Source organism: Dendrobium catenatum, unplaced genomic scaffold (genome assembly GCF_001605985.2).
Source record: "Dendrobium catenatum unplaced genomic scaffold, ASM160598v2 fragScaff_scaffold_334, whole genome shotgun sequence".
In the NCBI taxonomy this organism is placed as follows: domain Eukaryota; kingdom Viridiplantae; phylum Streptophyta; class Magnoliopsida; order Asparagales; family Orchidaceae; genus Dendrobium; species Dendrobium catenatum.
Genome location: NW_021318796.1, coordinates 3,368,173 through 3,382,742, shown reverse-complemented (window position 1 = coordinate 3,382,742; position 14,570 = coordinate 3,368,173). Strand labels below are relative to the sequence as shown.

The 14,570-nt window shown below is 34.1% G+C and overlaps 2 protein-coding genes across 2 annotated transcripts in view; both read right to left on the bottom strand.

Annotated features, from left to right (window-relative positions):
* Window positions 1-425: 425 nt before the first annotated feature.
* Window positions 426-1,699, bottom strand: LOC110099922 (protein SENSITIVE TO PROTON RHIZOTOXICITY 2-like). Its single transcript, XM_020827254.2, has one exon. It carries the CDS (start codon window positions 1,557-1,559, stop codon window positions 645-647), a length of 915 nt encoding a protein of 304 aa, XP_020682913.1. The 5' UTR covers window positions 1,560-1,699; the 3' UTR covers window positions 426-644.
* Window positions 1,700-6,521: 4,822 nt separating this feature from the next.
* The window catches only part of LOC110099938 (ubiquitin carboxyl-terminal hydrolase 2), a 16,451-nt gene continuing 8,402 nt past the window's right edge, over window positions 6,522-14,570 (bottom strand). The window contains exons 3-6 of the mRNA XM_020827275.2: window positions 11,372-11,418; window positions 7,935-7,981; window positions 7,742-7,844; window positions 6,522-7,554 (exon numbers count right to left, since the gene is read on the bottom strand). Of these exons, the coding sequence (XP_020682934.1) occupies window positions 6,778-7,554; window positions 7,742-7,844; window positions 7,935-7,981; window positions 11,372-11,418 (974 nt within the window). The 3' untranslated portion in view covers window positions 6,522-6,777. The remainder of the gene's footprint in view (window positions 7,555-7,741; window positions 7,845-7,934; window positions 7,982-11,371; window positions 11,419-14,570) is intronic.

The window sequence follows — 14,570 nt, the reverse complement described above, 5'->3', positions numbered from 1 at the left end:
CGTCTTTTTAGGCCTAACTCTACCTTTTGTAACATAAATCAAATCTAATACTTCTACTTTCCTAACCGGGTCATCGTAAGGCCACCGTGTTATGTGATTAATTAAATCATCTAAGGCAAATCCCTCTAATCTTATCTTCCACTGGAGCAACTCCAACCTTTTCAGATATACGCTCATATCATATCATATCTCTAAGGGTAAAGCCACTCATCCACGTGAGCATCCTCATCTTGCAACACTTAACTTAGTATTATGCTTCTCTTGTGATGGCCAACATCATAAAGCATTACAGGTCTCACCACCATCTTATAGAATTTTCCCATAGTTCAAAATACCACATTAAATATTGCATGTAATCTCATTTTCAACAAAATGTTCATAGATTAATCAACAACTACCACATTAAATATTGCATGTACGTGTAATTAAACAAGAAAAGTCTATAAATAAGATCTAGTAGTAAATTTACATAGATTTGATCAGTGTTTGAATAACCATTTCATGTTTCTCAGACATCTCCTTCCCTACATAATAACTAATTAATTAACCAAACCAAAACCCAATTTAATACTTGCGATAAAAATGGTACAAATCACATTCTCGGCTCCATCTCCTTACCTCTTCAATTCGCAAAATAAAGATCATCAAGTCCCAGCAATCCACTCCAAGCCCTCCTGATCCCCCACGTCAAACGCTACTCCCTCCGGCGCCGGCACATGGCCGACAAACAACGCAACATGGCCCAAAAGCTTGTCTTTGCGCGAGAAAGTCGTGCCGCAGGAGCAACGCCACCTCGGATTTCCGCAATGCTTCTCGTGCGTCCGCAGGTCCGAAAGAACCGAGAACTCCTTATTCCCGCACCGACTGCACACGTACAGCTTCGGACAGTGACTCCTCTTATAATGATTCTTCGCGCAAGCCACCGACTTGAGCGGCTGGAACTTCGCGTGCTTCCAGTTCCACCTGCACCCTTCTTGTGGACACGAGTACTTATTCCTGTTAGTACTCCCGCTCTCCTCACCTTGATGCAAAATCCCTCCGCCTCCTTTCGCGAGCGCTTCCCTCGTCTTATACGCATCGCCGTGCGCTCTCATATGCATTCTTAAATTTGCGTCGCGCCGGAACCCCTTGCCGCATACATGGCAGTAGTGCGTGTACTTGGCTAACAGCGCGCCGGCGTCCATCTCGACCACGTCGTGGCTCGGCTGCTGCTTCGCAGCCGCAGCGCGGGCGGTGTGATGCTTTTCGTGAGGTTGCGGAGCGGGCGGCGCCGGGGAGCAGCACGCCAGCTGCTGGAGACTTAGGAGGATGGAGGAGGCAGTGACGATCATGTCGTGAATGAGAACGTTGGCGCGGGGAGCGATAACGGCGTTAACGTCGGCTTGATCGCCGGATACGAGGGGGGTGATGAGGCATTGGACTTGATGGATTTTGTCGCGGAGGATGGAGAGGTCGAAATGGAGGGATTGGAAGTGGCTGAGGAGGTCGAAGACGGGCATGTCGGAAGAGCAGAAGAGGACGTCGTCCATGATTGCGTCGATGGGGAGTGAGATTGTCATGGAAGCTGTGTAGAAAGGAGGTTACGATCTTTATATTACAAGTCAACGAACAGAAGATGGTTGGGGCCATCCCTGCTTGTGCCTTCCTCATATACTACCATTATGCGGCGTGGGAATGATTACCATGGAGTCAAGGGATGATAAATCGGAATTTTTTATCTTATCTATTTATTGGAGTGTAAGATTTAATGAATTTAGAGATAGGCGTTCGTGGTCTACATGTAGAATGGGTGCTTAGGCTTTAGCACCAACAACAAACTGTCCTTGTTGTTTATAGGAAGGTGGTGCAGGGTATGACTGCAGCATTGAGAAAACTTCAAATTTTTTCTTTCAAGCACTTCCTCCTCTTTTGTGTGCTTTTCTCCTCTTTCGCCCTCGTCTTTGACAAATTTGGCAACTCAATTTTTTTATGTAGGTGAATAGTCTCACGCTAATATTGACATCACACTGTTCGCCTACTGAATTGTGGGACATATTTGGAGTTAGAATGCATCAAATAGTGGACTACATATGGTGGTATGTAATTCGATTGGAGAATGTCTGAAAGGAGAAAGTATTAGTATTAAATTTCTTGGATTACCTTTTTGATTAGTAAGAGGTGCGTCAATTTGAAATTAATATTGATTTTGAAAATTTTAGAAACATGAAGAAACAGAGGTAGAAAAACAATAAAAAATATTTATGTAAAGTAATTTCTTAAGTATTAATTAATTCAATGGCTACCAGAAGGGTTTTAACTCTCAAATTGGCTACAATAGTTTTTTATTTTTTTGGAATGGGGTATCCATATGTTGTCACCTCCGAAAGGGTTCATGGTGGCGTGACTAATTCTCGGTTGACCTAAAAGAGGCATCCACTCCAGAAACTTCATGGTCCGCACTTGATTTGGCCCCACTTAAGAGGTGTTGCCGCTCGAGGGGAATCAAGCACCGGTTGGGAGATTTCCAACCGTACTCGCCCACCAACCAAGCTAAACATCGGTGGGTACAATATTGATTTTTATAAAGATTACTGAGAATGCATCAACATTTATGTTAGGGATCCCCTAAATCACTCTGATTCTGTGGAATGATTCGTTACATTTTTTTAGCTGGGTTTAATAAAGTTCTATGTTAATTATACAAAGTTAATGTTAATTAATATAAAATAATATATATAGAGTAGCACAAATCAAAATTATAATACTAAATTCCTACCATACACAGAGATTATGATCAGCTGCCCTGATCAAAGCTTAAGTAGCGGTTTATATATAATATGCAGAATTATTTTCTTTTTAAAATTTACGGCAGCCTTGAACATTTCAAGCAACCTAACACACAGCAGTAACTCGCACTGCTGGCTCCAGGATATTGATTGTGGCTTATTAAAATCTTTCATCTGAATGAAAATAATTATTTGACTTTAACGTATTGGACACGGCATAATAGTTCTTTAAGATTGCAAATCCAGTCATACCAAGTCAAAATCGATGCCATATAACTCAGGTAATTACACAAATGATGTAGAAGGCTAGAACCAAGGGCGAAACTGTGTAGTGCTGAGTAGGATGACCCTTAAAAAAATTAAAATTTTAGTATAATAAAAATTATTTGTAATATGTCCTCTCTGAAATTTATTTTTTACACCAGACGGCATTTATTTCATGCATTTTGCCCCTTCAAAAATCAAAGTCTCTTAGCCTCCCGCTATATATATAATAAGTTTGTCACTTGCCCCCCTAAGAATTGAGAAATTATTGTGTGAGGAGACTAGACGTCAAGATTTGTTCGAATTTGCTACGCTTTTGCAAATACTCAGCAAAATGACAGCAAATACGCATTCATAATTGCATATTCCTGTCATTTTGCTAGGTATTTGTTAAAATGCAACAAAGTGACAGCAAAAGCGCAGCAAATATCTTACTTGAATTTTTACTGATTTTTTGCTGCGCTTTTGCAAATACTCAACAACAGTACATTCATCATTTCATATTTAATTTTTTCCGTTTTTGCTGAATATTTGCAAAAGTGCAGCAAAAAGACAAGATAAAATGCAATAAATTTGAATGGTTCTTACCGTTCGGTCTCCCCATAGAATAAATTTTCATGAGAACTTAGATTGGTTCTGACCCTACAGCTAGAACATTGCAGCAAAAGCATCAGATGTATCAAAATTTCACATTCAGGTAAAAGAAGAAGTTAGTAGGAATCGAAAACTCTTTTGACTCTGTACTACATATGGTGTATATATTTTTTAATTTTGGTTTTTGTAGGAAGCAGTATATATATATTATATGACCGACGTCAGTTTGTCTGGATTTCTCCTCAATTTGTTAATTAGCAAGCATGTTTACATACGTAACAGGCTAGCTATAATTTTTTTTTTTTTTTTTTTTTTTTTTTTTTTTTTTTTTTGCCCTGCCGTAGTTGTGTGGGAGAAGTTTGTAAGTCAAATTATTATTTTTTTCGTTTAATATTTTTTCTTAACTGATTTTTTAACTGAATTATTTTTCCTCCTGAGGCCATATACCATTAAAAAAATGTGATTTTTATTTATTTAATAAATGAAATTTCAAGGCATAATTGTGTCAACATGAGGTAACCCTACTTACCTGCCAAGCAACCAAGAGCTAATTGGCATATTGCATGATAAATAAATATATATATATATACATGAATAATTGTGAAGTATTTTTATTTGGAAGTTGAGCAGTAACTATCATTAAATCAGGTGTTAGTACGTACCCTCTAATGTGAGCCAGAGAGATAAAAGAGAAAGATCTCTCCCATCCGGTCTAGCAGCGTATTGTAAAGTACTTCAGCTCTTATAATATATGTAGTTGTAAATTGCTTTTGAACTTTTGTAATAAAAAGTAATTGTTTTCTTTGGCACTTATTTCTCCAATCATAATTATTTTTTTAAGTAAAATGATGGCATGGAAGAAGCTGGAGTACTCGTATCATCTATGGAGAGAAAGTACGAGCATAATTACCCAAAAATTCGATTGAAAGTAATCGTATAATTATGGGTGTCAATATTTCCACAATTTCATATCGGATTCGAGCCAACCTGAAATTGACCCGGGTCACCTCCTCCTCACCAGCAACGCTTCCAAATTGAATCACCAAACATAAATTTGTAGCTTGTTAGCAAGTCTAAGCCCATTTCTATTAAACTATAATAAAAAAACTAAGTGCAATAAAAGATCAATTTATTTATGTCCCTCTCATTTACAGCTTTGATGGAGATAATTTCGAGTGAAATCTTGAAAAAAATGTAGATCCAACTATTTCCACTACATTTATTGTAGACACAAATTAAAGTAAGACTAACACAAATTGAGTTGCATCGAATGGTTAAAAAAGTTCCTTAAAAGTTCTTATTTAAGTTTCGTTTGGTACAACTTCTTTAATGATTATTAAAGCAGATCAATATGTACGGTTTTAGGTAAACTGCAGGCTTGATAAATAGCTCGGTCCTTACATAGAGTTCATTTGTTAAGTAATAAAATATACTTCAAAGGAAAAACAATAAAACTCATTATACAAATGAATATTTTTAAAAATTACTCGTTTATTTATTTATGTTGATGAAATCACATCTTATATGCACATAGAAACTGTATATTATGAGGTATAAATAGAATATAAATATCAATTAAACAGCTAAATGCCTAACACAAAATATTTTTAACAAATATTTGAACTAGATCAAAAAGAATAAATAGTATTTAGTAAAATGCAACAATTATAATTTGTTTAAAACTCAGATTAATTTACATTTAGTTATTAAAATTACACCAATAACAATAAATTGTGAGGCCCTTAGGTCAAAGCGGACAATATCTCAATTGTTAAGTGTTTTGGTTGTTACAAATGATATCAGAGTAATACATCAGCCGAAACATGGGAACTAAGTATCATACAAGTAAAGTGTTATATCATGGGGGTCGCCTCTTGAATCCATTATGAGACCAAATGCTACGTGATAGGAGTCACCACTTGAACTTGTAGGGGCTACCTTTAGAATCCTATATGCCTGATGGATGAATTTAGGATAACAATACTAACGAGAACATCAGTTACTTAAGCGAGTGAGATTATGAAACCACATAAGTAAAAGAAGTTAAACTCTTAAACATCGAGGTGTCTTTTGATATAATGGTTGGAATTTCATTATAAAACTCTGCAGTTAAGCGTGCTCGTCCCGGAAAAATCTTGTGATGAGTGATCTCCTGAGAAGTTACACCAACAGGACAAAACCGTGAAACATTTAAGCCAAAGAGGATAATATTTCAATAGTTAAAAATTTGGGTTATTATAAAGGGGTTATACATGTCTCTGAAATAATCTAAACATTTCTAGGGCCTTGGAGAGTATTCTATGAAACTCCATAACTCTCTAGAATTTTATAATATAAGTATTATAAGTAGAAATAGTGTGGAGTCTTCTTGAGAACTCTACACATATGTTATGTGTATTGTATTCTAGAATGTTCTATGTATGGGTGGGGCTATAAATAGTACCCCTTCCCCTCCTTTGGATTCCAAGCATTCAAGTTTGCAAGTCTTGTAAAGAGCTTTATTAGCGAAGAGTGTTCTCTCCCTTTTAACCTCCACTCACCAACTTCAAGTGCTCATAAATGAACCAGTTGAGGATGGTTCCTAAGATATCAAGATGAGAAGCAAATGCCTTTTGGTAACAATCTACTTATTATATATATAGTTAAATTATAATTAAATTCAAGTCCATTGCTTTTATGTTATAATGAAGCCTGGGATTAAACTTAATAATTCATATATTCATAATTCCCTAAATATAATTTTAGAAGATAGCTTGTGTGTCTTCTCATATATTTGTTCTAAAGTAAATTCAAACAGATTTATCACACCACCCAAAAAACAAGAAAACAAAATTATATAATAAGAAAAGCCAGAAGATCACATCTGCAAGAAATTTGAGCTAAAGTTTGATGCAGATCTGAACAACTTATGAATACTCGAACGACTTGAGAATTGAGAAGATAACACAAAACATTCCAGTTTCCAATACTCTAATAAAACACACCTGATTCAGAATAGCACAAATAATTTTCTTTAATCTACATCAAGCGGAGGAACGCTGAAAATCCTTAAATACTATCAATATATGAATGTATTTTCATAACCTCTAAATGCACCACAGCTTGAAAACAAGATTCTTAGGAAAAAAAGAAAAACATTCAAGAAGAATCTCAATCACCTGGGGCTTCCTGTTTTCTGCTTGGCCTTCTCAATCAGAGGTTTCAATTGTTTCTTCTCTGCGAGAATCTTCAAGAAATTAAACAGGAATGGAATATAATTGTGCTTCCTTCTAATATTTTCAGTTTTCCACTTTTTGAACTTTTCCTCCTCCATTATAATCTTTGTGGTCACATTTTCAATCCCAGATGTCACCTCCGTGAGTGTTTTGTTTATAGCGTCAACAGCAGCAGCCTGCTTGTTGCCGCCACTAACATGGTCATTTAACTGCTGGAGAAGAACTTCCCTCTTCCTCTGAAGTTCCTTAAGCTCTGCAGTATATATCTCTTTTCTGTTCTTTACAATTGCCATCAGGTTAAACCGAATCTCATTTTGAGAATATCTCTCGATGCGCTCTTGGATCACCGGCTGCACGATTCGAAGCCACTCCAGATCTCCTTTTTCGCCGGGACATTTGCCGAGACTAATGGGACCTTCCTTGAGTCCATCTAGTTCATACAGAACCCCATCCACAGGAACATAGCTTATAAAGTGGTAAATGTCATCATCCTTAGTCGCAGCTCTCTGTTCATCAGGAACAAAAGGCTCAGGCCTTGCAAAGCTGTTGTGAGCCGTTCGAATGGCTTCACTGTTATTGATAGCAAGGCCTTTGAGTTCGGGTGGGAAGTTCTTTGTAAATTCTTTCAGCATTGACAGTTCAGGGCCAATATCAACATCGGCACTGTTCAGCAAAATTGAAAGGATGGCTTGCGTGGCACAGGCATTGTTGATAACCTGGATAAATAATATTGCGTTAGTTAAAAAGTAGTTGAAAGATGCCTTCAGGAAATAATAGATATAGGCTTCATTTGTGACAGCTTTTTTATGCTTCCTAAAATTTTTGTATTAAAAAGCTGTTTTAAGAAGCAGTAAGAAAGCCATCCCAAACGAAGCCATAGTGAGTAATATGCCCGCAAATGACCTGGCTAGCAAAGAAAAGATTTGGGACTTGATCCTTGATAACAGCTCGATCATCCTTTTCACCGGGTCGCCATTTAAACAAAAACACCAGTCCATGGACTGGCCTGTGAACAAATGCAGTGCGTCAGTTATGTAAGGGAAAAAGTAAACTACATGATGGACAAATATAATGCTCATTGAGAAAGAAAATACACCGTAGTTCATTTAGAGTGTCAATGTCCAGAGAATACAGTTCTTCTACCTGTTTTAAAATAAAATTATAAAAAAAAAAACAAATCGGCATCATACAAAAATTGGTTACAAATAAATTATAAAATAATTGAATTCAAAGTCAACAACTTGAACAGCAGATGAAAAGCAGAGAAATTGCAAATTCTAATTGCAGATGGCCAACTTAAACAGCTGCATGGGCCATAGATCATATAAAACCTATCAAAACTTTAGCCACATAAAAATGGTAGAAACTTTTCAAAAGAAAAAGCTGATTAGGAAACGAAGAAAAATCAAAAGCACAAGAAGAAGCTAACAGAGATGTCAATTGAGAGTGCAAAGGATAACTACAGAAAGAGTCTAACTCAATCCTCTTCAGGTTATCATGCCCTCAACATAGTTGAATGAGAATTTCTATAAATAGGTATTATAAGAGATCCTGCTCCTAATTTCAAATGAAAATTTACTGAGCCTGTTCTCTTTTAATTAATTTTAAAACAATAACCACGGAATCCCAAATCAGCTACTATATGGGTTAAAGATTGACTCATATGAAGCGTCATCCCATAGTAAAGGAATCACATATCACAACTGCTTATTAGCAAGCATCCATTGGGTCAGCTTTTGCACAGCTTTGCTTTCAAATAAATACCACTATCGTGTTTGGCCATAATTTTTTTGCTACTTTTCCTGTGTTGAGCGGCAACTTTCATAATCCAATCAGCTATATATGATGGTAGCCATCTAAAGGCTGTTCTAACTTCTCAAAAAAATAGAAAGTCTAATAACCAAAGCAGATTTAAGAAAATATATTTTCCTACAACAATTCTAAAACTATTTTTATAGACAATTATAACTTCCCTAAATAAATCCTAAATCTAAGTAAAGAAAATAAACTGATTGAAAGTTTCTGATTGAAACGAATAAGGATACATTAATCTTGGGGAAGAGAAAAGCAAGACGACCCTTGAAATTTTGATCACGTCTAGTTCATTGTTCCAAAAGGATGAAGTTCACAATTGTTAAAGACCCCTTTCAAGTGAAGTGCTAGTGGCTAGATTAATTAGGTATGACTAATTTTTAAATTTATTAAACACCCTAAGGGAAAACAGAAAAAAGCCTTGTTAACATTAAAAAAATAAGATTGAGTTAGTCCAGATGAAGATGCATAAAGATAAAATTCTAAACATTATTTAGTGCATTGACATATCATAGTTAATGTCGTGTTGCTAATAGGTGTCAATTGTTTAGATTGTTGACATATTTTTGGAATCAATCAGCATACCACTGTTTGATTCTTTAATGTCTTTAAATATGAATTTCATTAATGGTGCCATATCATATTTTGATGAGGACTGGATGTTTGACAAATCCACCAACATCTAGATTTCAGGCTATCTTATTGTTAAAATAAATGGCTACAAAAATAAACATCAAAATTACAAATGATCTTTCTACATGACATTACATCGTTAGTTGAGTTAATTGAACCAAACAATTGCATTTGATAAATAACATCCACATCTGAATATTATTGTTATCTAAAATACAGTGAAACAACCGCTTAGATTCAATAAAATACCTATTGATATTCAATAACTTCTTGGTAATATTAATGATGGCTTAGTTAACAAATAATTTCAATGAAATTCTGAAAGACTAAGAAGATGCTAAAGGATTGGAGAAGAATCATTCTATTATCAATATTTTTTTAAGAGGAAGAGAGTTGTTTAAGAGTGCCAATTATAGAAAATCAAGTTGAGTCACAGAATAACGTTATGATACAAAATAATGAAACATAGATTTAGAAAATTTACTTTAGTTCGAGGATCCAATAAGGTCCATGACATCCAATGTGGATGTGATTTTTTTTTGTGAAGAAGGCTAATTGAAAAGTATAGAGAGCATGTAAAAGAATTTCAACTGATTTTTATTGACCTTTGGAAAAAAATAGATGAACGAGTATCACAAGAAGTGATATGGTGTACATTAAGAAAAAAATGTGTATATCAAGTGTATGTTATAATTATTAAAGATGTACATGATATAGAATTGCATAGTAGTTATAGAGTGATAAAAAGTTTTCAAGGATCATAAGATTAATCAAAGCTAAGCATTGAGACAATATCCTTTTATTTTGGTATGAAGATGCTGTGAAAGGATATTCAAAAAGAGATATCTCGATTTATGCTTTTTGTAGATGACAAATATATTCATAAGACATCTGCACAAGTAAAAAGTTGAATAATAGAGAAAAAATAAAAGGCAGAATCAATTGAACAAATACTTTAATAAAGTCAGATATGTTGTATGCATTATGATATTTGGTAGGGAAAAAAATGACAACTAAGTTTAGTGTGATGAAAATAAAAATGTTAACAAGAATGTGTGACAAAATTATAAAGGAAAAATAAATGAACGATAATGTCATCATATTATAAGGATGATTGATGGAGCATTTATTAAAGATAATATAATTAAAAATAGTCTTCATTATGAGAACATAAACAATGATTGGTAGAAAATGCACCCATCAGACGGGGTAGATAAAATTAATATTAATGGATTCAAAAAGAAAATGGGTTGACTTAAAATAACATGAATAAAAATTGTTCAAAAAGATTGTAGAAGAATAGACTTAACATCATTTGCAACACTCATTACAATTAGAAAATGGTTTGTAAATCCAACCAAATGATGATAATGACATCAAATAACCTTATTGGTCTTATCATTTATGGCATCTCCAGGTTGGATTATAGCATGCAATGTCTAAGCAAGTCAAGTTAGATTTTCTGACTGGCTTGTCAAATAAGCACGTAGCACCTGGTCTAATATGACTTTAAGGTTTTAACAAAAAGATCAGATCCAATTAGCCCACTTTCCATATTAGGCAAAACAAAGCTGATTAACAATCCTACACAGCTTGTCAATGACCACACTGAAATGTAAATAATAGACCACAACTATCCATACTGGAGAATGCAAGGCTAAAGCAATCTTACATGATTATTTACCACAATGCTTCCAGATATATTTTCCCTTGTGTCAAAAAGAAAAGAGGAACATAAATATAACTGACTTTACCAAAGAAGATTACATAAAAGCAACACTAAAGTATTCGCATGACAATAAAGTAACATTCGATCTATAATTGGAGGTACAATATGTAAGTATATATTATAAAATCACAGCTAACACACACCTGCGATATATTTGCTGGGATAAATAGCATAAATTTACTATGGCAAACGATATAAAGAAACCAACTATGGAACAATACGATAATATGCAACATATAAACTAGACCATTACCCCAAAAAAATGCAAAGGTTTCTAGCAATGTGGGATTTGTGGAAGGGGTTAATACATTATAAACAATTAGCAATCCATAAGTTAAGCATATTAATTAATAGTTTACCTGCACCCCTTTCACTTGCATCTGCTGGATAAGTTCAGTGAAGACGCCTGACAGTAAGCCAGATAGATCAGATATAAGACGAAAAAAAAGTTTCTTCATTGATGGATATAATGAAATGCAAAAGACCATTTAAAGGATACTAAAATCACAAGCATTCAATGTGTGATACATTATTACATATCTAACTGATGAATTAACTAAAAATAGCAACAAAGCATATGTGTATCAAAGTGTCAAAATGACCGAGTTTTCAGATGGATGCTAGAAGAGATGTCCACTTGCTTGGTTGCTTCTCGAAATAAAAGGTTCAGCCCTTCAAAAGGGATTTTCCATGACAAGCTCGAGTCCTCAGCAAAAATGATAGCTCAAGAAATTGTCAAAAAGCTAAGAAGACAAAGCATTGAATCCCATGCACAACCAAGAAATTTTGCAAATAAATTGTGAAAAAGCTAAGAAGACAAATAACCAATCTGGATTTTTTGGGGTGTTGAAGAGCCTATAAAAGCCTACTACACCTCTTGCCTAGCAGCCTTGCTTAATTGCTTACAAACAGGTCCAACTGTCAACCTCGGCACCCCACTTGCTACAACTTTCCCCATATAGGATTTAGTCTTACATTACGAGTGGAGAAAGGGAAAGCCCCCCCCCTCCCCTCTTCAAAAACCCAAAGCCATGGAGCCAAGGAGAAGTTAAAGAAGAACCACGGAGAAGTGTTGTTGGAGCAGTCTTTCAATGAAAAATCGTCTCTTAAAGTAAATGGGCAGTTCTACACAGCAACCTCCTATGTCCCTCTATATACTTCTTCACCATTCCTTTCACACTACTTACAACAAGTTTGAAAAGAACCCTTCGTACCCGCAGAGCCTAGGTTGATTTCCACTTGCGCATATTTCTCTTTGCATAGGTGATGAGCCACCCTATGTCGTCACGTAATCCTTGCTATCTAGTTCACAAAGGTTTGTAAGTCCCCCATATAACTGAGGTCAATAGTGCCATCAGTCTGTCTTTCTTAGTGTGGATGAGGAGGTCAAACTCACTTGTAAAAATAAAACAAATGATGAGTAAAACACAGTGGAAAATGCCAGCACATTGAAGCTATTAGTACACAAGAGTTAGCTCAATGTAAAACATGGAAAGACTCATCAAGACAAGCATTTGTCATCTATGCACATCAAGTCACATCATAAGCATCCAAAGTTCATCATTTGGATAAGTGCAATATTATCAAAGGTCACACAAATCCTCCTAATATAGTAATATGGTACATCATGAGGTTACATGGTCACCCAATCCTCCAAATTTTGTCATCAGTAAGATCAAACAGTCAACTACAGAGGTCACACTGTCCTTCCAACAATATAATTGCCAGGCACCGTCCTTGCATCCTCATTCCAAATACACAACATTGACATAATTATAAGAGGAAAATGAAGATAATCGTGTCTTATATTTAACAATAATTCCATATACATCACAAAGGAATAGAAAGCAAAGATCCATCATGCTAGCTATCACGGGTATGAAGATTCACTAAAATATTTTTGAAACTTCAATGCAACTAACCCGCTCCGCAAATGTAGGCTCCACATAGTAGATCTCAGCCTTCCAACATAATTACAAAAAGAACAAAGGAAGAAACCAAAAAAATTACAGGATCTCTCCCAAACTTCTTAAATACCAAGAATTTATTAGGACAAGATGCTCATAACACAAGTCTCCACAAACAGGTGTGCAAAATACAAAGGCATACAAAAACATTAACCTACAAACTCTCATAGTTAAAGGTTTTCATAGTCAATTTCTAATTTGTTATTAAAGTTTCACTTCCAGTCTTTTCAATTGTTACATTAGTTTTAGTGTTCAATTTTAATTTTTTATTTAATTATTTATTTATTATTATATTTTTTCAGATAAAAATCATATTAAAAATAATTGTATAAATTGTTTATAAATTAAACAACACTTTTAAAAAATCCAACTTCATTGACTTATTAAGTTCGTCATGATTTCACGTATAAAAATATTGGCATCACAAGATGAACGTACTATTGGGTGATTATAAATATGATTACCATAATCTTTCATATTATACCTTCAAAATATAGAGCCTTGAATATGGGAAGAAAAGCAGCTAAACTTATAAAAAATAATCTTTCATATTTTAAATGTGATGAAAGTTGCATAAGAAATTTAAATAATAGAAAATAAATTTATACATCCAATAACTTATTATTTTAAATGTGATGAAAGTTGCAATGTTGCATAATAAATTTAAATAATAGAAAATAAATTTATACATCCAATAAATTAAACAACACTTTTAAAAAAATCTAACTTCATTAACTAATTAAGTTGGCTATGATTTCCAATAATACCTATAAAAATATTAGCATCACAAGATGAACATACTATTAGGTGATTATAAAACCATAATCTTTCATATTACGCCTTCGAACTATGGAGCCTTGAGTACAAGAAGAAAAGCACTCAAACTTCTTAAAAATAATTATTATTTTAAATGTGATGAAAGTTGCATAATAAATTTAAATAATAGAAAACATATTTATACACCCAATATGTTAGTTGATTAACTAATTTATGAGTATTTGCATATATTTCATGATAATAAATATTTGTATTAAAAAAATCCTATAATATTATACACTTTGATAGTCTTATCATATTAACTAAAAGTAGCACAATGATTCCAACAAATAGAATATGCAATTTGAACTGAATCGAGTAAGCTATGGTTCTCGACAAACACATCGTCACTATCTTGAGGATCAAAATTGTATTCTTACATTCAATTAAAGGCGTAGCTTTAAGGAATTTTCGGAATTAATCAACACCTAGAAATACTTCTTTTCCAATATATTTTTTCAAAGAGTTAAAATTTGTTGAAACAAAACTAGTGGAATGTGTTAAATCATTGTGAGTTTTGTGACAACATATAGTAAGTGAAACTAAACATACATGAGCTGACCTAAAACATAAGTTTAAAGAGCAATATATGCCATTTCATGAGTACAAGGACCAACTGCATGCATAATTGAAGCATTATAAGCAGGGTGATTACGATGGATATGAATATTATAATAGATTGATGAGTCTTATAATATAAAATCATTCACTCAGAGATTATTTCGTTACTGCCTTTTTTTTCGAATGAACTAATAAAAAATTAACCAAAAATAGT

Bases quoted from the DNA above. Each gene is read 5' to 3' on its own strand.
- LOC110099922 (XM_020827254.2), bottom strand. From the start codon at position 1,559: ATGACAATCTCACTCCCCATCGACGCAATCATGGACGACGTCCTCTTC.